Below are 27,756 nucleotides of genomic sequence, written 5' to 3'. Positions count from 1 at the left end.
AGTCCTTAATCGTCTCCTGAAATTTGGAAGCCATTTCTCAGATATATATTTTTTCTTTCTTTCACATATAAAAGCCTAAATAATAATAGAACAATACAATGATCAAAATTATATCCTTGAACTTCTGGGTATATTCATTTGTAAGTGTTATGGCAGCTCATAAGCTCATGTAATCAGACAATTTTACATACCTCATACACTCCACCTGTATTTGGCCAAACTTATCTTTTTTGTATATTATAGTCATATAAAATTAAATTTTCAATGTTATCCAAATGACTTTCTACTCGTTAGTTGCTAGCCACCTTGTACATGTGATTTCTGATTAATCTTTTATAAAAAATGTGTCATTACTTTTGTCAGTCTCGTATCTACTGCGTAGTTTCCTGTCTTTCATAACAAAAAATGAAATTCAAAATCTTTCAGTCAATGTACTCATCAGGACTGCTGTGTGGAATCTTTCACAATGTAGTGTTACCATGCAAGTATACTCAGGTGCCTAATGGAACCTGACAAAGGATTTGTACTGACTGATAGTTCTATAGTGCACAGCTTCATTAACTACATGCCTATGTCTCATAAACAGGCAGTTACCTCTAGAAACTTTATGAAAGAAACAGTCAAGAAATACCATGCAAAATCAATAAAGGTGATGAGTAAAAATGGCAAAAATGGCTTAGGCACTTAGGAAGGTATGGTCTATTGACTTTCAATGAAGCTTCTGAAATGAGACTCAGGCACTTTTGAAGGAACTGATGTAAACTGAATCTCAAAATGCTGGTGTTTGACACAAACTCTAAGCTATTAAATGCTGTCCAAAAATATACAGAATTTTACTATATTCTTACTTCAATTTTTTTATATTTTATTACATGGTCTCAGCCCTACAATTCATAGGAAAAAATTAAAACATACAATGCATTAAACAGATGATTCAAATGCCACTGAAGTGCCAATTTAGCAAACCATTTCATATACTTAATTTTAAGCAAGTGCAGAAATTCTTTGCCAAATCAGGCAAAGCAAACACACATGCACTTTGACTTTAGTATCCAAATAACTACAATATGGCCAGATCTATTGCAACCAGTTACCTGTCAAGAGACTTTTTATATCCCTATCCTATCAATCTTGATCCTCCCTAAATGTAAGAGAAGTTTTCTATCCAATATTTCCACTGGAGGCCATCTTTCCACAAGAACCATCTAAATTCTCACCTTTGACTTCAGAGTTGTTGGTAGTCCTGTAAAGAGGGCTACTGCTTGGCCAATGAGATGCTCCAAATAATTACTTGATGAAATAAAGACTGCAGAACATATATTTTATGTGAAATTCTAAAATCATATTTATTGGCCAATTCACAGAAAGTGCCATAGTGACCACAAAAATGAATCTGTTTTTATACACGTACAGGCCAAGTTTTAAAATAACAGGTCTATTTTCAATATGCATTTAACAAATCATGTGGGAAATGCCAGGATATTAACAATCTCATATTCAGAAATGATCGTTTAAAGTGAGTTGGTTTCTATGGATTATACCACAAAGTTATGGGGGAAAAAATAACGTATTCCCACTACATATAAAGTTAATTTTCAATGCACTTTACCATGTGTCATTTTTTTTAACTGTACATTTTGTTAAAGAAAAGATTTTTTTAAAAAAATCAGTAAGCATATTTTAGTCAATGCTCAAGAATCATTCTCAATTCATACTCACTTTTTAATTGCATATTTATATAACTCATCATCCTGCATAAATTGTATGTATCCACTCTTCCATAAATGCATTTAGCACTTGCAACAAGACATTTTAAGATGTGGTTTATGATTGCTTCACATGTACAATAACATAGTTAATATAATTAGCACTTCTCCAAGGCTGAAGATACTGTTTCTTTGAGACATTAAAGAGCTCACAACAACCTTTGTATGCATTTGACTCATTTGTATCCCATCTTATATATTTTCTTGTCAACAAAAGCAGTCCTGATTACACAGAAAATAAACTGTCTACCTGCTCGGCAACTTTCTGAAAATGAGAAAAAAATAATGCTAACAGATAGAATTATTGCTCATCAGCAAGAACTAATGCACCAAAATGGAAGAAAATTTTGCCAATTAAAATTTTAATGTGAAAAGTATGCATATTCTAATTACGTAATGTTGGAATATGCACCAAGGTAAAGCATCATTTTACTACCAAGTTACTATGAAATTCAGGAAAATTGAACTGCTCCAGCCAATTAAAGCAAAAGGATGTTATACCCAAAACTGTATGGTTATTTCTCATTTGTGCAAAGCCTTATACTTTACTGATTGGCTGCAGGTAGGATTTGCTTCAGAAAATTGATCCAATTAACACTGATGCCTGAATTTCTGATATTTGATCTATCTCTGCACTCCATTCTAGTTGGTTTTTCACCATCTTGCTCTTTCTTACCTCTTTACATTACCACAGAATGTTTAAGCTCCCTTACACCTAATAAACATAATCCTTTAAAATCTATTAAACTGCATTCGTGGTTGCGGGGGAGAGGGAGGTTGTTGCAGGACAAGTTTAGGTGTTGAAATTGGAAACTGATATATTCCTGTGAATTTGTTCTTATGATTTGTTGGTGCTTTCTGGCTAGCTCTGGGATGGCATATTTTTTGGCTACATGACCTAGCAGTAGCAAGTAATAACATGAGACATGCAGTATCCAGTTAAGGGTTATATCTTTCCAGCTAGGAGACCATGCATGTTTAGATCATGCCTGTTCAGCACATACATGTCCTGGGAAGGGAGCAAATGTACAGTAACCTCATAAACATCAGAAGCTCTTCTGCTTCATTGGGGCCTTCACAATGGCAGTTGGAGCTCCCAGGTATGTACTGGTACATGCCTTTATAGACTGCTGCCAGCCACAGGAGTAATAGGTCCAGCTTTTCAAAACATGCTCGGAAGTGTGGATACAGAAAATTATATTCTGTTTGAGCACAGGCACTACAGTTCTGCCTTGGTCTTAAGTTGGCCATACAATATTGAGCCAGCAGGGGAGTTTTCTTTTGCCTTACTGCCTCCACTACGCACCTGTGTAACAAAGAGGCATATTCCAGCTTCCTGGTGTAACCTGCTGAATGATTCCAAGCCAGAGAACAGGAATTTGCATGCTGTTGTTTGAAAAATAACCACATTTTGGTACAAAATTATCATGCCAATCAGCATGTAGGCAACTGCAGCACAGAAATATGGGCCAGTTACAGAATCCCAGAACTCTGAGGGTGCATCCAGACGAGTGTGGTCACACGGTATATGGCACCGCAAACACATTTGCAATGCTGCATACCTCACAGACTGGTGATTGCCACACTGAAAGGGTGTGCTGCCCATGTGTGTGCTGTTTTTTTTTTCCATGTTTTTTTTTACCCCTGGATACTCTTGTAACAAGGTGTGCTGCTGCTACTTGTCCTCAGGGAAGCAAACATGCGCGTTTGTCTGGACATGCCCTGAGAGACTGACACAGTTTCATTTTACTACAGTATGCAAAATCAGTGATTTCAAGTAATTATCTATGTGGTCAAGCTCATTTAGCCAATCAGATCACAGGAATAGCTAAATGTACTAGCAACTCTTAATAATAACCATGTGAAACTAATGACGACTTTTGACTGTATTGTTCAAAGAGGAGGGGTATTTTTTCATTCTTTTAATAATTTTAGGAACTTAATAAGATATGCACACAAAAAGTGTCTCTTTTATATTAAAAGTATCAAATTCATCTAAGTAATGAAATACTAGAGCTACTTAATGTCCTGGCCGCTTGAACTCCAGTGTTAAAAACCAACTGATATGAAGGGGGACACTGTCATGTTTCTATTTGGACATGCATGTGGTGGCATCAGAGATTATCTGTAGGATACTACCAAGGTAATTTAAAATTAGCTCCATTATAAATTTAGTATTTGTTTCATCTTTGAGATCCTACACAATAGCACATAGCACTTTGAGAGAGTGAACTGACCATGACTAATAAAGGGAAATACTACTTCTTGTGAGGAGGCGAGAACTTCATGAAGACAGCAACACAAAAGATCTAGGGTTTAGAGAGGATGGTATAGGGACCAAGGATATGAGAACTAAGTATGGCTTGTCTAATAAATGACCAATGGGTATAACTGAATAACAGTCTACAAATATTCAAAGGGCATAGTTAGGAAGAGGAATTATTTAGCTTAGTGAAAAAGTGTGTAATACTTTAACAAGGAGAAATTAGATGAAATTAAGAAAAGGAACATTTAAACTGAATTTCAGGAAAAAGATTTCTAATGACAAATTCTATTAGACTCTGGAATAGTCACCCAAGGGAAGCAGTGGAAGCCCCAGGCTTAGAAACACTTAACTAGACTGGGAGCAGGCGGTGGGGAGGGGAAGCACAAGAAAATGTATTATAAGGAATAATCCTAAAGAGTTAGTGTGATAGACTAGCTGAACTAATTTTTTACCATTCTTTAATTTCTATTATTGGGATTTGATGAGCTAATACATGTTCTAAGAGCAATTTTTAAACATTTTGGTAATTCATTCTCTCTTACAATTTGGTGTCTTGTAACTGGGAAGCGCATATCATTAAAAATCACTTGACTTAAATGTTTTTTTTACTCTCCAAAGCGATGAATGACTTCTCACCCACGCCTTTTATCATCACCATTCTTATCTTCTGAACTGTGGTACTACCAATTAGCCACTAACTGATATTTACTTGGATTCTGGTGGTGCAGTACATATAATACAGGCTGTGTATTTCAAACTTTTTTTTCAAAGCTCCATTCATTTTTTATGCTTAGTTTGAGACATTTTTGTGAAACAAAACATCTTCCACTTCCACCTTCTACTGGATTTGTGTGTGATCAACATACCTGAAACTGTATCACATCTGGAGCATTTTCAAAATTGCAGCACACAAAATTAGGGGAAACTTGAACATCTGGACCTTTGCAACAACCTAAAACCTGTTTAATATAGCAGTTAAGAAATCTGTAATAATAAATGCAATCTTTATCAAGCATACCTTATTCTTTAGTTATCAAATGAATTTGTGTTGCATAGCTTTGAAATGTCTTAACACAGTTCTGAATGCTGAAATGTCTTTGCATCTTCTGTCAAATTAAAATATCCAGTGACTGTGTTATTAAATTGTGTGTGATTACCTACAGAATTTGCATTCATACAAATCAGTGCAGACCTATCCTGCCTATAAAACATTCCCTACATAAGACAGGAACAGTGCATAAACATTTGTCGTGGTTCTTTTGCCTTCCTGTCTCTGCTGGAGGTGCTATAACTAATGTACCAACTCAGCCACTGGCAGCAGCAACCCAAGCTAAATCAAACATAATTTTATTTCATTACCACAACAACTACCTCCAAGCCGTAAAAGATTAAATATTAAGCAGAAATACATCTCAGAACATCTTTAATTTTAACATTCAGCTTCCTTTCTAAAATTGCTCATTGCAGATACCTGTTAGTCCAGAAGTAACTAGGTTTGTTCCCTTTTCTAACTGAGTGATACTCTGAGACTTTGAGTGAAACCTCAATTTTTCTCATCTCTTTAGCAGCATGAAAAATTAACCCTCTGAGTTTCTATCCAGCATTCATTACTATTAATTATTTTGCTTTACCTTACCTCTTGCCATTACCTAACTATTCATCCCATTTCCTCACTGCCCAACTAATATTAACCTATTCTCTTTCCTCCTTCCAACAAAGGTTGCGTAGCCAAAATATCAATGTTAATCTTTCCCAGTACTGCAGAGTCTTTGCACCCTACTGAAAATAACATTACCATTTTTGCTGCAAATTGGAGACTTCACTTTAGTGATAAACATAGTCACAGTGATCTTAATAACCTTTGTTCAATTGAGCTAATTGTTAATAGCTTGAGGAACTGAGAACAGAATGACATCAACAAAATTAAAATAGAATTAAATCATGAAAAACAACAAAATTTCTACTAAAGGCTAGATTTTCAAATGGACATAAAGGGAGGAGGTATCCAACTCTGACTGAAAAAATTAAGCTTTTTTGAAAATCCTACCAGCTATCAGGATTTTTTATGAGGCCTCTGTTAAGAAACAGAGAGGGCAACACAAGGATCCTTCATCCTATTAGAGTAGCAGTCTTGAGTTGGTGTCCTATGTAGGCTGTAATGTTATATGGTCTTGAGTATCCTATACTATACTAGAGATTGGAGCAAGGAATAACTACAGCCAGAGGTTGATTGGCCCTCCTGTCTGAAGGAGATAATAGATGCATAGGGGAAAACAAGCTAGGTATATTTCATTTTCACAGGAGAAATTGGCAGCCTCCATTCCCTTGGAGAGCCATTTTATACCAATGCAAAGTGAAAGAGACTGGATGCTATCAAAGCATAACTATACTAGTTTACATACATTTTGCCCAGCTGGAAATGACTGAAGTAGGTACAGGGCCAAGAAAATCATGCCTTGGATCCCCTGGGAACAGCACACTTGACTGAGGACTGTGGCTTCATAAGTGGCTAAATATGAAGGGACACAGAGTGATCATTACTTGTCACAAAAAAAGGGAAAGAAAAACAAAAAAACCCTCATCACAACCTTTTAAGGCAGCAACAAAAAATCCTTCTATCTGATGCTCTCATTTTTTCTTACAGGATCAATATGAGCTTTTAGCATTGTCAAGGTTCTTTTTCTATTCATTAGTATTTTTGAAGTGCATTTCATCTTGTTAAATACCATTTGCAGAAAATCTGATTAAAATGGACAAGAGAGGAGCCTAAGGGCTTGATTCTTTAAAATGTTTTTCCTTGTCTTTGGCAGAATTTGTTAGCATCTTGCCTAGCAAAACCCATTGTCTTTCTTTAATCACAGAACATACTGAATTGCAGAATTGCTCTTCTGTTCCCTTCCCTTCTGACTAGCACACACATTCCAGCACTATGTGGTACATGGACTCCTTATCTCTATTGCTGGCAAACGGAATTTAGGGTATTGAAGTTTTTTTCTTAATTCTTTTCTACATGTACGCTAACTATCAAAGTCTGGCTATATTGAATCTGTCAGGGTTTTGGTTACTCAGAGAACATTTTTTTTTCAAAACAGTTATCATATTTCCCCATAAGCAACAGTTAATAAAACAATAGTCCTGTGTCTTGATTGTACACACTTTGGGGCAAAGACTGTCATTCATTATCTGCATTAACAGTGTCCCCTAAGCTGGATGTCACTATTCTTGTTCCCGTTTGTCAGATGAGGAAACAAAGGCAATAACTAAGCTGTCAGTGGGTCTATTCCAACAGCCATTGAAATCAAGAATTTTTTTTCAGGAGATATTGGATCAGATCCAAGGACAAACCATCCTTTTAGTCACCATGAGTGGCATTATGAATTCACAGAACCCCGGGGAATGCTGACAAATTTGTAGAATCCCCTTTACATCACTGGACCTTCAAATATGGTGTCTTTTCTGTTAGTATTTTTTGTGATATTTTTTACCCTTAATGATACTCAAGCCTCGTGAAATGAACAAGCATGTTTTAAAACAATGCAGTCTTTTTTTAGCAAAGATATTTCTTAGGTTTGACATGGCTTACGCAATATTTATTTTAATTTGCTTTAACTCTCAGACACTGGAGGATAGCCATTTTGCCTTGTTTTCCCAGTGAAAAGAGGGCTATTTTTCCAGCTAATATTGTCTAAAAAGAAAGGCTAAATCAGCCAAAGTACTCTCAACTAATGCCTTTATAATGGGCTTCTATTTCCTTTATTAAAAATATTAGAATAATCTAGAGCAATGGTCCCAACACTACTCTGCCTTATGAGGGAATCCCTGGCTGGTATTACACTGTTACCCTCTGAGACCATGTAGAAATAATTTTCACAGACCCCATTGACTTCCTATTTGGTTTTTCAATGCAGATCAAAACGAGGATACTAGCTAGCAAAGCTCAATGTCATTTGGACATAGGCAGTACAGCCAAGGTTGGTGGGGGCAATTCTACTGTCAGTCTGAGGGCTAGAAGGGAGCTGGTTCTCTGTGAAAACTGTTTCCTCTAGAATTCATACCCAATGAGACCAGCAAAGCCAGAATCTGCGGTCATTAAGGGCTTAGTGTAAGTTAGTTTACCTACCCTATGCCTTAGCTGAGAAAGGCATGAATGTTAAGCTGTTACATAGTTTTGGGAAAAGTGAAATTGTTGATATTGGTAAAAACATTAGGTATGTTACATTAAAATAACATAGAGCTGTAATGGGATAGGTAATGGGATAGACATTTAAAATTCACAAAGAAATACAATACATTTTGTAGTATTTTTAAAGGCTCCCACTCTTACAACATCAATTATCTCTTGCTCTTCTCCTAATTTGCCCTGCAGTTGACAGAGTAAGCAACCTCCTTCACACAGATGGTTGGGAATTTACAACCAAGGGTGCATCAATCTTATGTTTGTCATCAGCCTGAATCTCCTTAGGATACAGAACTAAACAAATGAACCAGCTTGATGTGTGTTTCCAAGTGCATGTGAATGAACCACCAGGAGTAACAGAAAGAGAATTTTTTGTATATAAAATCACTAAATCTTACTTGAATCACTGTGTTTACTCATTGGTCTGACAGTTGCAAAGATCCAATTACCACATAACTTCACCCACAAAACTAATGTGTTAGCAAACACCAAAATGTCACCTATCAGATAGGGGATGAATGTCCAGGTGCATTTAAAGTATTAGTCTAAATATTAAGACACCTGTCTTTCCTGTAGAACAGCTCCCTAGCTATTGCTACCACCTGACTGCCTTGTTCTGGAGAGGGAATGGAGAAATAGTGTACAAAACATTGCAGGAAAAACATACTCCATAAAGGTGAAGCAAATATAGTGAAAGAAATTAGGATATTAATCATGTGTTAGACATCAAGATTTTCAGCACTTGATTCCTTTCCCTCAAGCTACATTACTGGAAATAGGTTACATGAAAATTAAATTATGCTACAAGTTTTATATTGTCATTTTCAACAAACATATAACAACTGGCAGAGATTTACTTAATCTAATCAGCATCTATGCACTGTCAGAGAAAGGATGGTGTTCCTAGTGATTACAAAGACCTGAACAAGCTATATTTCTTCTCTCTCCAAACAAATGTTTCTTACATGTTCTTAATTTCTGTAGTATATTGTATATCACCCAGGAACCATTATCTGTTTGAATTAATGATTATTCCAAAACAATATCACCATCCCATTTTAGAGAATAGTAAGATTTAACAAACCCTAGCAGTCTATTTCTAACTTGAACTGGTGTCAGTCGGTGCAGTATATCTTGATATTGATTTCAACAGCCTCGTGCCTTTAGAATCACTTGTAGAGATATAATACCTGTGATAGGGGTGGAAGTGAAAAAGAAATCTGAGCTCATGATCACAAAAAACAAATTAAACAGTGATATTAGTTCAGATAACACATTGCACCACTGGACTGAATTTGCAATTCTAGGTTTTGCAGCTTTTTCCAGCCTTGTGCCTGCCTTTGATTTTCAAGATTTAAAATGTATAAAATTAATTTTATGTATCTTAATGTATTGTAATGTCTCAAAAACTGCAGAATCTAGGTGTCTTAAGGAGGTCTCTCTTTTGCTATTTTTGTATCATTACTAGGCCCAATCCTGAAGTCCTTAAGAAGGCAGATTCCTTATTTTATTTAACAGTAGCAGTGGACGAGGTAGGTGAGGATGGATTACAAAACTGGGTCCATTTTGAAACTTGCTACTCCAAAATAAGGACGTATTTCTGCCTGGCTGGCCCACCCCTGACTCAGGAATAAAAGGGAGCATTATGCCTCAAAAAGCAAAATTGCTCAGAAGAGTACAGATAACTGTACTGCCCTTTTACAAGGCTGCAATGTGCACTTTTCCTCATCTGGTAGTGAACTCCACTGACAGGTACAGAATAGAGTGACTGGCAGGATACAGCTTCTCGAGTACAAAGTCTACACTTATAATGTCTCCTAATTGGAGATGCAATGGTTGGAAAGCCCTTGCACATTTTATTATCTCATATGACAAACAATATTAACATCAGCCACATGACAAAAGGATAAACTTGATCTGCAGAAGCATACTTAGAATTTTAAGGAAGAGAAACCTAGAGAGCCCTTATTAAAAATGATTATATAGCATTTTCAGTAAGCAGCCAATAGACTTGCAGTCTGTTCTAGAGCTGGTTACAATCTTTTCAGATAAATATTTTTTCATGAACACAAAAAATTGGACAAAAATATATTTTTCCATTTTAAAGAAAACAAAAAATTGGAAATGAAAGCTAAAAACTGAGTTGTAAAAGTGATCTAATTTTGGTAAACATCTTTTTTATAAAAAAATAATCTGCCTTTGATTTTAGAAAACTGATTTTTTCATTGAAACTGATTTTGAAAACTTTTTTTCAGTTTTTGGTTTTTCATTGAAAAACTAAACATTTTCATGGGAAATTTAAGAAAATTCCTGCAAAAACCTCTGGTATTTTTAACCAATTCTAGATTTTTGCCATTACTAAAGAATACTGTAACCCTTTTTGTTTCTGTATAGAAACAGCCAATCCTCGTTGACATTTCATAAAAAACAATGCTTTTGATCAAATGGATGGAAAACACTGCATAACCTATTGAGATGAGCAACCATAAAATAATCATAATGAAGACAAAAACAGAGATAATGAAGGAGGAAATATTTCTTAAATTAGACATATTTACAGTATAGAATAAAAAATTACTTATATTTGCTCCTTTTGTAATGTACCAGCACAACCTGAACAGATTTGCTTCCAGTAACAAAAATATAAATATTTAACCACTGTGTTCAAATATACCTATTAAGCTGTGAATAAGTTAAAAATAATACTATAATACTAAAATACTATTAATAAGGCTGGGAGTAAGTTGCTGTTTTCAAACACTACAAGAACACACACAAAAAAAAAATGAAAAAGGGAACATTTCCTGGTAGAGAGAGACATATTTGTGAAAATGGATTAAAATTTAAATTTTCAATCCAGTTTTATTTTTTTTAATGGGTTTTTAAATCTCTGATTTTTATTTTCTGTCTGCAGAGAAATACTTGCTTAGATATGCGCTGAAAATAGCCACAAATTAAGGGCCTATTTTATACTACTAATGGGGGAAAAAAGGATTATGCTTTTTCACTACATTTTCTTTCATCTTACTCTGGAGGAAAAAGTGCAAAATATCTCTCTTAATAACTAGTTGTGATACAGAGTCTATAATTACAAACAGTGTGTGGTCCAAAGTAGGCTTTTAATTTAGTTACAAGTCTAAGAAAAGACAACCCAGGCATGATCTTGCAATATTTAAGCCCTCAAGTAACTTTTACCACCACAGTCTTTATTCTGTAGACATGTATTTAACTACTCATATAAGAAGCCTTGTTAAGATAAATGGGTCACCACACAAGTAAAGCTCCTAAGGTGGTATCTGTGTGTGGAGGTGGGAGATTAAATGGGGTGGTTCACCATTGAAAAACAAATTGATACAATTTTAATTTACTTCCTAAGTCATTAATGTTTATCAATCAATTGAACAATGCTAGCATCTTCTTCTAAACCATGTGGCAGAAACCTGACTAGCTTAGATTCTCATTATTGAAAATCATGGGAGCTGAACTTTGAGAAATAGACAAAATATGGGGGTTGAGAACACTGAAAGTTGCTCAGATAAGCCCTGGGAGAAAAGGGTTACTCTTGTGCAGGCTCAGCTACACATGGAGGCAGGGGCATCCCAGCAGACAGATTTGCATAAATGTTCTTGTCATTTGTTACACTCATTATTACGTTGTGAACGCATCTACACAAGATGCTGACTGCACAGTTATTACTGCACAGTCATTTAGTATTTGCACACTAAATTACTGCAGTAACCAGACTTACCATGCAGTAGCATCCCTGAATGAGCTACTATGCAGTCAGCATCTTGTGTAGATGTGGCCTATGTAATACAGACTACTCACTACCAAACTTCTTCTGGAGCACAAAGGAAAGAGCTCTAAACAGCAAGTTACAAAACCAAACTCAAAACACAACAATCAAAATCTGAAGAAAATTATATACATATAATATTATATTTTAGATATTAATATTATGTTTTAGATATATATATATAAAGGTTGGAAACAAGGGTGGAACACCACAAGGCAGCAACAATTCTCTTGTCATTTGTTTTGTCTGATGTCCAGTAGAACAGTTACTCTAGCAAGTGCCGTATCATTTGGCATTCATGTATTCTAATGCAAAGGATTTTAGAGGTCTGGGGAAGAAACAAACCATAAGACTCACCAATACATCTTACGTACTTTTTTTCTAAAGAGTGTTTAGGACAAGATACTCTGTACTCTAATAATAAACTAATTCACCTTCTTAGGCTCTTATTGTTCTTTCACTTCTTTTGGTTCCATACGGGTATTATTTTTACTTGTTCCAGTTCTATTTTATAAAATCCCTTTGTTAAAAGTAAAGGCTTCAGGAAGAATAAAATAGGAGTGACGTGGACAAAAGAAACCTGAAAGTTTTCTATTATATCAGTTTGCCCCATGCCACCATTTGGCTAGTCATAACTACTAGGGCTGTGCGAAGCTTCGGTACCTGATTTGATTCAGCGGAGATTCGGCCTGATTCAGTGGCCAAATCTCTGAATCCAAATTGAATCAGAGGACCCTTTAATCTTTCCGAAGCAAACTGGAACCCTCCAAATTGATTTGGAGAGATTTGGAAAGATTCAGATATTTAGACATAGACGCAGCTTTAAATGTTTTTTCTACATACCTCAAAGCAGCAGGGGCTCATGAATGCTGTGGTGCTGGGGCACTTCTGTCCACTTCTGGGTTCGCCGCCAAGCACGTGAAGGGCCTCCCCACATTCCTGTGCAATGCTCCATGAGCCCCAGCATCGCAGCATTCACAAGCCACACTGATAACTCGAGGTATATAGAAAAAACATTTAAAGCTGTGTCTATGTCCAAATCAATGATTCTCTGAATCAGTATTGAATCTTCAGATTCGGATTTGGCAAATCAAATCAGGGACAGTGATCTAAATCAACTAATTGAATCATTTCCCCTGATTTGGACTGAATCTGAATCCGAATCAAATAGGGTCTGCTTTGCACACCCCTAATAACTACTATCAGCTTAATCTGGCATTATTTAGATAGGCAACAAAAAAAAAAAAATCTCAAGACTAGGTGCCTTGACAGGATATGTTTACACTGACATTACTGCCATTATTCCAGTGTAAAAAGGAACTGAAAGATAACACAGTCCTCCTACATCCCCCTAAACTGGGGTTACCTTCCAAAGGAGAAATATCCTTGAAATAATCAGGGATAAAACCCTACTGGTAAATTACATTGGTATACATGTCTGATCATATCCCTTGCTAAACGTGCATAGGATATTATTTGCTCTCCTGCCAAGTAGTGGTAAGACATTATAATAGCCTACTACTATAGTGAACTATCCAAGGACAGCTGGTTATCTGTCCATTCCTAATCCTGACATAATTTATATCAGTGTACAGAACTGATGTAAATTATTTCAGGTACATGCTAGTCTGTCCAGGGCCTAAATTTCAGTTTCATGCACTCGTCCAAGTCTCAACAAAACACACATACACTATAAAGAGGCTCAGAGGTTTTCTGTTAGTGCAGCAAGATACGGAGATAATGTAAAAGAAAAATAATGTTTTAGCGCAGATTACAAAACATTGACTTGCTGCAAAGTACTGAATCTGTGGCTACTAATCAGCTCTATGAGATCAAATTCCAGTAGGATTTACATTTCACACAAGATAAAATGATTTAACCTTTGGACAGAGGGCCTTTGAAAGTTGCCAAAGGGCGAGAGGGGAATCGTTTTACAGGGTTTTTATATATTAGTCGAATTTCCATAAGCAAACTGGATAAAGATTTTATCTTCAAGTTTTGGCAGCATTACAGAGAAAGGTATTAATCATTACTATACAGGTATAGACAATTAATATCCAAGAAGGCCAAAAAAGAAAAGATGGCAAATGGAATTCAGCCTCTGTCACCTAAACCTCTGCCCTTATCTGGAGGTGGATTATTTTTCCTTAGAAATACAATACAGTGAAGCCAAGGGACAATAGTGTTATTTGAGAATTAAGACGTAATTCTCCATAACAAGCTGAAATCTCTCCTATATGAAAAAAATAGCAAAGGCAAAATCTCTATGTATTGAGTGACAGGATTTCTGTTGTATTCCCATTTGAAATAGAAACAGAAAATTTAGAAAGTACACCAATAGCTCAAGCTTCAGTTTAGTTATATTATAGTTAACAAGATTTAAGTTTGTGCCGTATGTTTCACCAATCACCCACAAATGAGAGAATAAAGCAATTCTATCAATATCAATTGATGATAAATCCATATCAGATAGGGAAAACAAGTATGCCAGTTTTTGGCAATAAGTAGTTCAAAGCCTGTCAGTTAATTCATAGACTCACACTAACTTTACTCAGGAATACATTGTATTGGTGTTTACAAAAGGAGCAATGGGATTGGAGGCCTCTAGTAAGGGAGTGTTGAATCATCCCACTCCAACTGCTCTTGCCTGGTGGCATTCTGTTTGTTTCCCTTATTTCCAAGTTCTTCTTCTTCCTCGTCCTCCACCTCTTCCTCCTCATCGCTTTCATCTGATTCAGCACTGGTTGTATCTTCCTCTTCATCTTCTACCTCTTCCTCCTCTTCCTCAGTCTCCTCTTCTGCTTGGTGAGGCTGTTCATATTTCTATATTGCAATAGCAAAACAGAAAAAGGAAGGAAAGATGCCTGCTCAGTAATTTAAGGGAATATGAAGCTATTGAGCCACTAGATTGATACCTACTGTAACAGGCAGGGTAGATTTGTACCTTATAGACTAACTAAAGTGTGTGTGTGTGTGTGTCTGTACACACATGCACACACAGACTTTGGTTAGTCTATAAGGTGCAACTCTACCTGTTGTAGTTACACACACACGCATACATGCTTTCATGAGCTAAGGCTCACTTCATCATATGCTGTGAAAGGCCTTTTTACGCTCTCTTATTGTAACACCCATGCAAATTACTATGGCAAAACATGATTTCCACTATTCCATGTTTATTAGGCAGCAAACAGAGACAATTAAGTGGACAATACATTGTAAAGGTTTAAGCTGTTGTAACACACATGACATATAATTGTTATAATTTAACTGAGCCACCTACATTTAGTTGCTTTAATCTTTCCTTATAGTCAGTTTTCTTCAGTCCACTGATCATTTTTATCACAATTGTAATTAATTTCTCAATTGTTTATTATTATCATACTTTTAAAATGGACAGGTTGGCTAATTCTTCACCACCTGGTAGATAATCCCCTTTGCCATCCTCTCTAGTAATAATCATTATGATGATAAATAAGAGCCTAATAATCATACTTGCAATTGGTGTTATAGTGGTGCCTAGGGATCCCAACTGGCAGTGGGATTCCAGTGTACTAGGTGCTACATCTGCGCAAAGAGGCAATATCCACACTGAAGAACAATCACATAAAATATCAGTCTAAATACTGTATATACTCAAATCTAAGACAACCCTGTACTAAAGATGATAGTCCAATAATTATATTCTATAAATGTAAAATATATACATTTGTTATAATTTTCCATGTATAGAATCTAATTACTGGGGAGTCATTTTTAATTCATCCCTTGCACCTCTGCAGAGGGGTAGGCATTGAGGGGGCAGGTGGTGCAGCTAGTCACCTGCTTGTATCTGCCTTCTGCTTCCCCTCCACAACAGCCTTGCCCCTCCCCCATTCCTCACAGCCTCTGCTCCCCACTTCTTAGACTCATCTTAAAATCGACTAAATACAGTAGATCTTATCTTTCAAGCACATCAAAGCATAAAAATTAAGCAAGCTACTAGCCAAAATGCTATCTTTAGGAAGTGCTACAGCTTTTAAGCTTTCTTATGTACCTCCATGGGGTTGACAGTAATAGTCAAAGCAGAATCATCCCAATCCATTTCATTTTCTTTGTTTCCTTCATTTTCTGTAGAGCTGTGCTGATGAGCTGTCTGAATTCTGTAGACACCCAAGGCTATGATGAAGACTAATATGCTAACACAGATTATTATAACAATGGTAGCTACGCCTGGAACAACTGAAATGAAAATTTAAAAAGACAAAGTCATTTTTATGCAAGAGATTTTCCTATACAACACTAACTTTCCACCAACTTTGATTTTTCCCTCCTCTGTTATTTCTTTATGCTGAAATTCTATCCATCTTACTGCTAATTTCTGATAGTTGCATTTCAGAGGTGACAAGTGATAAGACGAAGGCAGAACAAATCAATTTCAGAACATAGGGCCTTTGATAAAAGAAAGTTCAAATGTCTTTCTTCCATATTATCCCTTTCTGTTAAGAATCCATTTAGAGAGCTGACTTCCTTTGTGAGAAAAACTGGTATCTATAATTAAATAATTTGACAGTTTTCAAAATTCTGCCTAGTGGTCTCAGTTAAAAAAAAAGAATTGTCTTGAAATTTCTAACAGCAGTCAATTTTTTCAAAAAGTAACAATATTAACAAATATTAAAGTGCAATGATTTCTGTGAGATTGTTCAGAGGCAAAAGATAGGGTAGTAGACCAGTGAAGGCATTGCCAGAAATATGAATCTGAGCCTTGTTCTGAGTTTGCAGTAAATGTTCCCTGCAACGGACCAAGCTAGTCATTCATGAGAACCTAGTCATTCAGGCTGGGAAGTCATATGGATCCAAATGTGATGTCAATGACCTCACTCTTAGTTGTGCCACTGGCTACAGAAAGTGAGGCACTAGGCTTAAGAAGTGCTTTGACTTCTTTACAGGGTACAGTTGAACCTCTGTACTTTCATTTGTTTAGTATACTGAATCACAAGAGACATAGGGTGCACCCACACATGCAAGCACATGCACTTGCAGCAGCTCAAATAGAAGCGGTGTAAAATTGAGGCAGGGCTTTTTGCCTCAGTGCATGTGGCGGGACATGCACTTTGTGGTGGAGCAAACTGTGCCACTTGGGGCAAAATAACCCTGCCTGGCTCCTCCCAGATCTGCCGCCAGGGGGAGCTAGAGTCCAGTAGTATAAAAACCTGCCCTGACCAGCAGCCTAGGGCTACTTGCCCTCAGGAGCTTCTGGGGCCTGGGCAATTAGTATTTGGGGACACTATCCTTGTGCCAAATGGACTTCTGAAGTAGCATTCCAAATTCACTTTTTAAAATACCCCCAAATCCATGTTCTTCCACAATTAGAACAAAAGTGGGGGGAAGGAATTGATCAGATTGGGCAATATTTTATTGCTATATTTACAAAGTTAAAGCAATTTGGAAGCCCACCAGTGTCTTTAGCATCGTAATAAAATAAATCCTAAATATCTATACGTTTTAATGTTTGCTTTTTGTTTCCTTATCACATGGTGGGTGTGTGATGGGGGAATATGGGGTTTTTAGGAGGGGAGTGGGAAAGGAAGTGGGTGTGGAGGGATGTGGGGGGTGCGAGTCAGTGTGTGGGTAGGTGTGGGGAGGCAGTGGGTATGGGGGCTGCTTAGGAAGGGTGGGTCCCCTACCCTCCAAAGGGCAGAGCCCCACCCCCCCCACCACAGCACATGGACTGCCCTGCCTGCAGGGTCCCAGCCTCCCCCCCCCCAGGGGCTACAGCCCCTGCACCCAACTCCTCACCCCTCCATCTCCAGCCCCCTGCTTGTTTTCCTGCTCATCTCCAGCCCCCTGCTGCAGATGAGCAGGGGAATGAGCAGGAGGCTGGAGACAAGCTCCTGGAGATGAGCTGGAGACATCCCCCTGCTTTCTCCAGCCTTCCGCTCATCCCCCTGCTCATCCATAGCCTCCTAAGGCTGGAGACGAGCAAGGGAATGAGCGGGAGGCTGGAGATGAGCAGGAAAACATCTCCAGGGACTTGTCTCCATTCTCTTGTTTATCTCCAACTTCCTGCTCATTCTCCTGCTCAGTCTCCAGCCCTCCAGAGGCTGGAGATGAGCAGGAGAATGAGCAGGAGGCTGGAGACGAGTGGGGGAGTGATCAGGAAGCTGGAGACAATCCAGAGATTCCCCCAGTTGGCTCCAGGCTACTGATCGCTCCTGCTCTCAGCTCCTACCCCCACATGGCACCCCTACCCAGCTCCAGCCTCCCGCACTGCCCACAGCTTACCAGCAGCAACAGAAGCAGCAGTTGGGGCCGCTCAGGGCCTCATGGCACAGCTCCCCCACATGGCACACAGCAGCGGGGGGCAGCAGGGCTTGGCCCTGGCCATCTGGCACCCGTGCTGCAGCTGCCACATTGTGTGGGTGTAGCTTTGCTCAGCAGGGCTCCATGCACTGTCTGGAAGCTTGGGGGTGCTGCAGCTGTTACCTGGAGCTCAGTGCTGCTCAGCCTGAGCGGTCTAGAGCTCTGACACAGTGTGCAGTGCCCTGCGAGCTGGGTGCACCCATGCAATGTGGCAGCAGGGGTGTCAGGCAGCTGGGGCTGAGCCCTGCTGCCCCCCCATGCAGGGGGGCTGCACCATGAAGTCCCGAGCATTCCCAACCGTGCTGCTACTGCCTGTGAGTATGGGGGGATGGGGCCAGGTGGGAGAGTAAGCAGAGGGAGTGAACAGGGAGTCCAGTCAACCCACTACTTTCCTGGCATGAAGTTGGGTCCAGGTGCCTGCAGCTTGCAAACTTGCAGTGCGGGGAACGTTTTTTTGTTCCCACACATGCCTCTTGCAGCATCTCAAAGGGGATTGAGATGCCGCAAGAGGCATGTATGCGCTCATCTGGACACGCCCAAAAGGAAAAATCAGAAGTACTGTATGAGTGATTTTTATAAAGTTAATACCTGAGCCATGAATACTGTTTATGCTTTCCTCTGGATGGTGAATAGATTGCAGAAATTGTGGCTGTACTACCATATGATTTATGTGCTCCATGAAATTAGAGTTGGAGTTGTGTAGAATATTAACCTGGAAAAAAAAAAGTCTGTTGTTATTAAGTGATACAAAATTTCAACAGCTTGTTTCCTTGTGTCTGGAATTGTAATATGAAGCTCCTTATCTGACAGGGAAATGTGATCATCAGTAGGGATAATGGTTTTGTCTGTTTAAAAATCTCAAATTCTCTGATTAAACCCCCCCAAATCTGTGTTTTCCATGATTAAAATGAAATGCCACTATATATCTACAATTTAACACAATGTTTTATTGATGTATGTACAAATTTAAAGCAATTTGGAAGCCTACCAGTGCCTCAGTCATTATAATAGCATAAATTCTAAATACCTATAAATTTTGGCATTTGATTTGTTTGTTTTACTGTGGAAAATCAGAGCTCCCTTTGCCCCCTTTACTCAACAGGATGTGGATCCAACTGTGGCTGTCCCTGCACTGCTTTGTGGCCCTGAGCAGCCCTAATATGCTGATGCCCTACTCCTGCCCCTCATTCCCAACTCAAACCCCCCTGGCCCTGCCAGTGCCCCTCACTCCTGACCCACAGACACCTGGCTCTGCCAGCCCAACCATGCAGCTCCCTGCCACCCCCAAAGCCCCGCCTCCCCGCCACTCCCTTCCCTTGCTGGAGGGGCAGGTGCCTCTGGACAGGCCTTGCTGGCAACAGCACAAAGCTAGGCTTGCTGGTGGCATCACGTACTGCCTCTGCCCTCCTGTTCCACTGCAGCCAAGAGGCACCTGGACATCATCCCCCAGCCCCAGCAGGCACCTGCCTCCTGTTCCACATAACCCTGCCACATACACACATATTCCCCCACTCCCCCCGGAGTCCACCAGTCCTCAAGCCCTGGCCTTCCAACCACCCTTATCCCATAGACTTTTACCTGTATCCAGCTGCCAGAGTTGCTTCCACCACCCTGCGTGGCTTTATGTCAGCCACATGTGTGTGCATGCACATATGCACATGGTGCCCCCTGCCCCCAGTCACCCTCCCCCTTCTCCGCCCAGCTCCTTGCAGCCTAGAAGACTGCCAGCCTGCAAGGGGAATCCCACAGTTTCCTGAAGTTTTCTCCTTTAAAAGGGAAAATCCTTGATTTTCTACTTTAAGGAAGAAAATCCACATTTTCCCACATTTTTCTGCCACAAACAGAAAACCCAGATCCTTGATAGCAGACAGACCTCCTCTATAAGATGACAATTCAGTGTGTTTTGATTAGAGAGGCAAGGATCAGATGTTTCCCAAACCAGCTAACCTATCCCTGGCTATTTTAAGATTTTATTGAGCTGCTTTGTTATTGTTAGTTCTGAATGGACTCAAAGACTAAAGAAACCCTTTTTTCTTTTCTCTGAAGGAATACCATCTATCTGTATATAACTATCATATTAAGGAGTCCTATTGACATCAGTAGTTTTATCACTTGAGCAAAGACTGGGAAAGACTGGGAATGTAGAATGCTTATTAACACAGGTTGAAATTGTCTTAAGCACTTCAACACAGAGAGCACTAGTGGCACTGACACATGTGAACCCCACCCTCCCCCCAGTATTTTACTGTTAGACCCAGCTCCGTAGTGTCTGTACAGATTGGGCATTTCAGCAGGACTTTTGGTGCTTTTACCTAACAGCTGATTCAATCAGCTATTAGATAAAAGTGCCAAAAAGTCCTGCTGAAGCTCCCAATCTGTACAGACATTGGGAGAGTCAGACCAACCAAACGTGATGCCTCTTCTGGGCATGCACTGCACTTGGTGCGGGGGTGCACTGAGTTTAAAGTGCTTCCCCTCACCCCCACGTCTGTAAGCAGCCTTATATGGATAGGCACTCCTTTTTTTTCCCTGGCCGTATGCAAGCAGAGCCCCTTGTTTGACAGTGATGCCTGTTCTCTGACATTCTATAGGTCAGGTAAGTAATAATCCTGGATTTTTTTTTTTAAGAATAATCCTGGATGTTTTTAGCATCACATATCCATTCTTATTTTCTGAGAAATGCCATGGTAGGAGAGGAGTTTTGTAGCAAACTGGATTGTTCCCTATCTCCATGGGGAGAGATTTTTGAGTCCTGGGCCTGTTGCTGAGAAGGTTCCATGCCCCTCACTCAGTGCTGCATTATGACAGGCTGAGACCCTAAACGATATGCAGTTTAAGAGGCCCCATTGATACATTAATAAAAATAAATCCAATGTATGAATATTTTTGTCATATTAGAATGAAGATGTCCATATTTAGAGAGTCATTTTCCCATATCTCCTTTATTTACCAAATGATTATTATAAAACTTGATATTGAGTCAGTTATATTTTCTAATTTAGAGGCCCCTCATATTGTGAGGCCCTAAAGCAGGGGTGGGCAAAATGTGGCCCACCAGGCCATTCTATCCAGCCCTCAGGGCCCATAAAAAAATTAGAAAATTAATATTAATCTGCCCCCGGCTGCCTGTCATGTGGCCCTCAATGGCTTGCCAAACTCAATAAGCGGCCCTCCACCCAAAATAATTGCCCACCCCTGCCTAAACTGTAGCTTAGGTAGTTTATACCTAAATCCAGCACTGCCCTCACTTTTTAAATTTTCGTTCCAATATGAATAATGTGATTTTTTTCAGACTAACTCTGATAATTCATGCCAAAGCTGATAACTTAATTCTAGTAAAATGATTTCCAAACTTTCCAAGGAAACTTGGGACGATCCATATGGCCATAAGTAAGTTGTTCACGCACAAAAATTGATAGCTGCACATCCAAAACAAGGAATGTAACAATAGCATTGTTTGTATTTGTATTATCCTTGTTAGGTAAACAAACTACATGGTTGAATTCAGTAGCACAATAACTAGCAGAAGTTGAGTTTTGCCCTTATTTTATAATTTGGCATGAACTAAATTTTAGGTATGCAAAAGCATTTGAGCCTTGGAACTAGTTCATATTTATTTTATTGACAATTTTACAGGCCAAACATCTTTCTGCTCATGTATTTGTTCTGAGAATATTTGCTGCTCTAGTCTGTTGTGAGACTCTTGCCCTTTTTATACTGCTATAGTATCCATGTTTTCATTATGTCTGCTGTTTCAGCACTTAACATACAACATATAAGAGCAAGGGCATGGAACTGATAGCCCATAGCTGAACACTGCAAAAGGTTTATAGTATTTGAAACGTTAAGGAGGGTCCATATATGCAAATTATTGCTACCTCTAAAATGACTGAATAACACCCTGTCCAAATGCACACACATTTTAGATTCTGATTCTGGTCCACTTTTCTGCCTTTGAGTCTGTCTTCAATAATTGACACAGGCAATCCCTTTCTTTTCTTAATTTTTCTGTAAATTCACTTACTCAGATATACCAGTTTTTCTTATTCAGCTGTCTTCAGGATGTCTGCTACAAAGTCTACTCTGGAAAGTGACTGTGTAAAAATGGTATTCAAGTATTCAAGAAGGCAGCTTCCTATATGTACAGTGTCATATCTACTAATGTAAGTGACTGATATATATTTACATCTCCTCGTATTGCAGAGCTATCCCAGATATGGAAGAGTGATTTGAATTTGGTTTTAACTCATGAAACAATAGACATTTTCATTTAGTTCCAAATGAATGGTCACATTCATCCTTCACTGAAGATAATAGTGTCAGGCATATAACAGCTATGCACAACATGCAGACTGAAGGCTGCATGAGGCCCACCAAGGCAAACTTAATACTCTGCCATAATTTTTTATTAAAAGAAAAAGGATTTAAAAAACAAATCAGTGAGTCCTGCATCCTCACTGTAGAACAATTAATTAACTTGGATGAGAGATCCACTTTCCTTCTTACAAACGTATTGAGAGCATACATCCAATCAAAATGGATCCCACTAGTGATGCCCAAGGGAAAGTGAACTTTTCAAGTGGCCCTCAATAAAGTTTGAGTTGTTTTCCTCTGGCAGTAGCTAAGAAGAGCATATACAGAATCTTTAGGGGGTTGATCACTGGCAGAACAAACACCGTTTGGGTTTTAGAACACAGATTGAATCTCTCAAACCTCTGAACCATTTTCTGTAGTTTAAACTATTTAGCTTATCTTGCCAGTATAATTTGGGATCCTAATCAGAAAAAAAAACAACAGAAGTAGCCATCCCCGAAATACAGAATCATAGAAACTTAGAGAAATGGGGCTGGATGGGACCTCTGTTAGTCATCTAGGGCAGCCCCCAGCTCAGGGCAGGATCATTCGTAACTAAACCATTTCAGTCAATTGTCTGTCTGACCTACTTTTAAAAGTTTCCAATGATGGAGATTCCACAACCACTCTAGGCAACCTGTTCCAGTAATTAACCAACCCCATAGCAAGAAGTATTATCAAGTACTACCAACTGTATTTGCATACATTAGGGCTGTTCAACTTCCAAGCAGCTCAGTGTCACATGCCATGCAAGTCACACCACTGGGCTACAAAACACATAGAGACTCTCACTCCTGCCTGGGTATCATGGGCTGTATTGCCCTGGGATCAGGGCAGGAAGTGCAAGCCAAAGAAGGGAGGGGCAGCCCAGGGTCCCCAGCTGCTGCTGCAGCCAGAACAGTAGGGGGAGCAATGGCTGAATGGGAAACCACAACAAAACAGTTGTTACAACTTCTTGTAATGACTACTTCATGGCCCCTAATGAAGAATTAAACATATACTTGAAAAGTTGGCATATTAGACTGGGACTTTGAGCCATCTAGTTTTAAAGCGTGCCTTTTGGAATGCCTAATACTTGATCATGCTCTTAAAAATGGCTGCCACAGCTGACGCATGAGTTCAGGTTAAGGAAGATTAAAATCATCATTAAAAAACAAGAAAAGTTGACCATTGGATTTGGGTCCTACTGTTGGTACAGGAAAGGACAGCAGAATGGGACTTGCACACCTTTTCCCTGTGCTATATATGTTTTGCAAACCAACAGAAAGGTTTAATCCTGGGGATCTTAATTTGATACATTTTACCATTATGGAATTCATTGCAAAGAAAAAGTACAGTGGATTATGTTCTGGTGAGATGCTTTTAATAGTACTGCATACAGAATTGAAAGGATGTTCTTGGTCATGCTGGAACAGCCAGCTTGATGCTAGGCAGAGGCTGTTGATTTAAGTTCTGCAACCACCTGCAATATCTCACATTACTGTGCAGAGGAAGCAACAGTATTTAAAGTCATTAGCGTGAGACAAAACATGCAAACTTGCTGCTATATATGCCTTGCATGGTAAGTGACCATGTATGAGCAGTGTATTGATTCTGAAGTTGAAATATGCACTAATTCCTACTATTCCTAAAAACAGTACTAACAATAAGAGACTCATTTTTCTAAAAAACTGAACTGACCTCTATAGTCACTGATTAAGGAGGAGTAAATTCACCTGGATGATCTTGATCAGTAGATCAAGGATGTACCATTTAACTTATTGCAAGTGACTAACCTTTGGTGGCACTAAAAACACCAGTAATGCCTACTAAAAAAAGTAAACCGAGTGAAACTGGAAAGTAATGAGCTTCCCCTGTGAAACATTTCAGCGGGAATATAAAACTTGAAAAATATATTGGAGCTTGCATGTGGGAAGCAAGCAGTGGGAAAAAAGGAAGGGAAACCTAAACCTCCACTCTGAATGGGAAAAAATGTAATTTTGTATATTAGTGTCATGTTTAAGTTCACCTTTTCATTGGATGATGCTGAGTACCTCTCATTAATGAAAGATGAAAATGCTTTCAGTTTTCCTTACTAAAGACATTACAGCCCTATATATTATATGGCAGGTGATATATTTTAACTTTTTATATTACATTATTATTATTATTTTATTACAGCACATAAAATGTACTAATCAATGTACACATGCACACACACACACACACACACAGATATTCAAGCCTTGAGGAAAGAAATAGGGTTTGCCAAAGTTAAGTGGGTGAAGTTTGTGAAAAAAATGCATCTTCATATTACTCACCTCCAAATTAAATTCATTGCTGGTGTAACGCCCATTCAGCTCAGAGCACTTCACCCTAAACTTTCTGTCAAAGATGTTTGAAGCATGCCAATTACGATATCGAACCTGTCGAAGCACCTGTTCATAGTTTCTCATTGTGTCCACACCTGAATCAATAACACAGCATTAATGAGTACCCAGGGGTGCTTTAAGACAAACACTGTAAAAACCCTTATACTTGTACTGTACTGTAGAAGCATTGTACTGTACAGGGAAATTACATGATATGAGAAAGAATAATAATTTGAACAGAACATATTTCCATGAAAATAGGAATGTATCATGGATTCCAATTCGCATCAAATTATGTGACAGAAATGTTAGGACATTAGGGACTTTAACAAAATCTGGTATTTCCATAATAGAGAGGAAAAATAATTTAAATGTTGTAACCCAGATTATAATATGAACTGTAATAGGTTAGGCAGTGGTCACTGCTGAGCTGGTAACCAAAGGTAGCCTTTCTCCTTGTATACTGTTTTATGCAACTTGTCATAGCTTTTTCCAGTCAAAGGGAATGCAGATTCTGCTCCACTGTATGCTTGTGGAGGAGTCTCCTGTTTCCCTGCAAGCGGTTTGCAGATGTTGGCTCCAACAAGGTGATTTAGGGTACTTACACAAGTTACATTTTTCACTCGATCTGGCTCCTGAAACTGCTCTACAGCTGTGACACAACACACAGTGACAGCTGCAGAGTGCTTTTAAAATGGGTGGTCACATGAAAAATTAACCCTCAATAAATCAGCTATTAGCTGAAGGCACTATAGTGCACAGTATTCAGGTTCCTTCGAGGGCTAACAGCAAGCACTGGCCCAGCCCCACCCCTGGGGCTGTCAGCCGGGGGGATGGGAAGTGGGGGGCAAGGGCAGAGGATGAGGGGCCAGCATGCAGCTGCCAGCTGGGCTTTCCATGGTTAGAGAGGGGGTGGGGGTGTGGAACAGAGTCCCTTTGCCTCATGGGCTCCTCTGAGCTACCCCAGCTAAGGTACAGCGGGGAGCCAGGCTGGGCATGTGAAACAAGGGGACTCTGTTCCACCCTGCCATGACCCTAGCTCTGGCCAAGGCAAAGCCAAGCTGGCAGTTGCATGCTGCTGCTGTCAATAGGCTTGAGCTGGGGGTGGGGGAAAGGAGATCCCCTTTGTCCGCCCAACCAAGCCTCTTGACAGGGGCAGCCTACAGTTGTCGGCTCAGCTTTGCTGTGGCCAGAGCTGAGGGGGAGGCAGGGCTGGAGATAGGGCTGGTGTGGTGGCCTCCTCAGAGGCTGCTGGAGCACCCCCACTTATTGGCCAGGGACAGTGAAGATAGCTTTGAGCCTCCATGACCCAAAAGGCTTGGGAGGGGGCTCTTAACTCATTGCACTTTGTGTATAGCACCATGAGTTAGAGTGCAGCCCCTAAACTTCTGTAAGCACCCTAGTTACACCCGAGGGTGGGAGGGGTGGGCTACACCATGGATCTCAGGGTAAAATTGTGCTCTTCCCTGGTACAAGCTGCTCTACAGCTTGTCTATGGTAAGTTCTCTTCAGCCTTACCAGGAAAAAACAAACTAGCCCTTTCATTTGAAAAATGTAATAGAAATAGAAATGAGAGGTCCATGAGCGTACCATAGATTGAATATCCTGTTGTGGAATTTGTAGCATCTAGATGTTTTCCTTGAATTTCCTTATGATCCAGCTCTAAACATTCCTGTTTGGGATCTAGCTCCAAGCCAATAACCAAAATGTCACAGAAATCCAAGTTGTGAAGCATTTCTTCTAACACAATTGGCTTATAGACTGTGAACATAGAGAACACACCATACAGAAATAAGCAAAATCAGAGAAACACAGTCACATGATAGTATAATGTGGTTTGCATCACAGCTGTCAGTTTTCATTGGGAATGGATGAATAGTCCTTGGCAGGTATCAAACACAAACTATAGTATGCAAATCAAAAGGAAGCAGTCATAAATGCCCAAACACAGTGGTGATGAGAGCACATGACTACCTAGACTGATGCACAATACACTGCACCACAATAAAAACAACCACTAAGGAGTATATTAGGAAAATAAAATTAAGACTTCATCTGGGAGTAAATTCACGTTAACAATTTTGTTTTTGAAGACTATATTGATATCATCCTGGTGTTTCTTGATGCAGGACATTACTCCACATGCCAAGGAATTGAGAACTCAAAGTATAATTTTTTCTTTCTATGACTGCATGATTCTCTCAATGACTCAATGGCCCATAAAAAACTCTGCATTACAGAAAATGGTGTGCCATCTATCCAAGAACTAGTGTGGTCATAAATGGAAATACCAAATGATCACATATTATCTTGACTTAAAGAAATTGAGTTGCAAACTGTCTCTTCTTCAAATAGTGTAGGATAAAAAAAATTCTGTCATAGAAGAAAGAGTTGTATGTAGATTTAAGATTTCAATTCTCTGGTCCACTTGGCACAAAGTGGTTGGAAAGGTTGTTTAACTGACTGCCCAAGGATGCTCCTTACATAAGATGAATTTCTAGAATGACAATGACTTTTGTCACCCCTTGCCAAGCTTTGACTGCAGGGAATGTTTGCAGGAGGCAAAAATAGAAGAACCTTTTGCCTTAGCCTCTCTTGCATTTAGGATAGTGAGTCATAACTAGCTTAACTCAGTCATATAACTTTAAGGCTATTCTAAGTCATACCAGAGACCTGACCAGTCCCCAGGATCATGGGAACACATA

General features: G+C 39.2%; 1 protein-coding gene across 4 annotated transcripts in view; it reads right to left on the bottom strand.

Annotated features, from left to right (window-relative positions):
- Positions 1-1,320: 1,320 nt before the first annotated feature.
- Positions 1,321-27,756, bottom strand: part of CLSTN2 (calsyntenin 2) — an 846,150-nt gene continuing 819,714 nt past the window's right edge. For 3 of the 4 annotated variants that reach the window (XM_019478713.2, XM_059730939.1, XM_059730940.1), the window contains 6 exons: positions 26,642-26,812; positions 25,001-25,146; positions 18,936-19,059; positions 16,042-16,226; positions 14,653-14,828; positions 1,321-9,399 (listed from right to left, as the gene is read on the bottom strand). In XM_019478713.2, the coding sequence (XP_019334258.1) occupies positions 9,309-9,399; positions 14,653-14,828; positions 16,042-16,226; positions 18,936-19,059; positions 25,001-25,146; positions 26,642-26,812 (893 nt within the window). In that variant the 3' untranslated portion in view covers positions 1,321-9,308. Of the gene's footprint in view, positions 9,400-10,727; positions 14,829-16,041; positions 16,227-18,935; positions 19,060-25,000; positions 25,147-26,641; positions 26,813-27,756 lie in introns of those variants that run through there. The other variant, XM_019478714.2, reaches the window with a different exon arrangement.

The sequence above is a fragment of the Alligator mississippiensis genome, chromosome 7, assembly GCF_030867095.1.
Source record: "Alligator mississippiensis isolate rAllMis1 chromosome 7, rAllMis1, whole genome shotgun sequence".
In the NCBI taxonomy this organism is placed as follows: Eukaryota; Metazoa; Chordata; order Crocodylia; family Alligatoridae; genus Alligator; species Alligator mississippiensis.
This window is presented reverse-complemented; position numbering and strand designations above follow the sequence as displayed.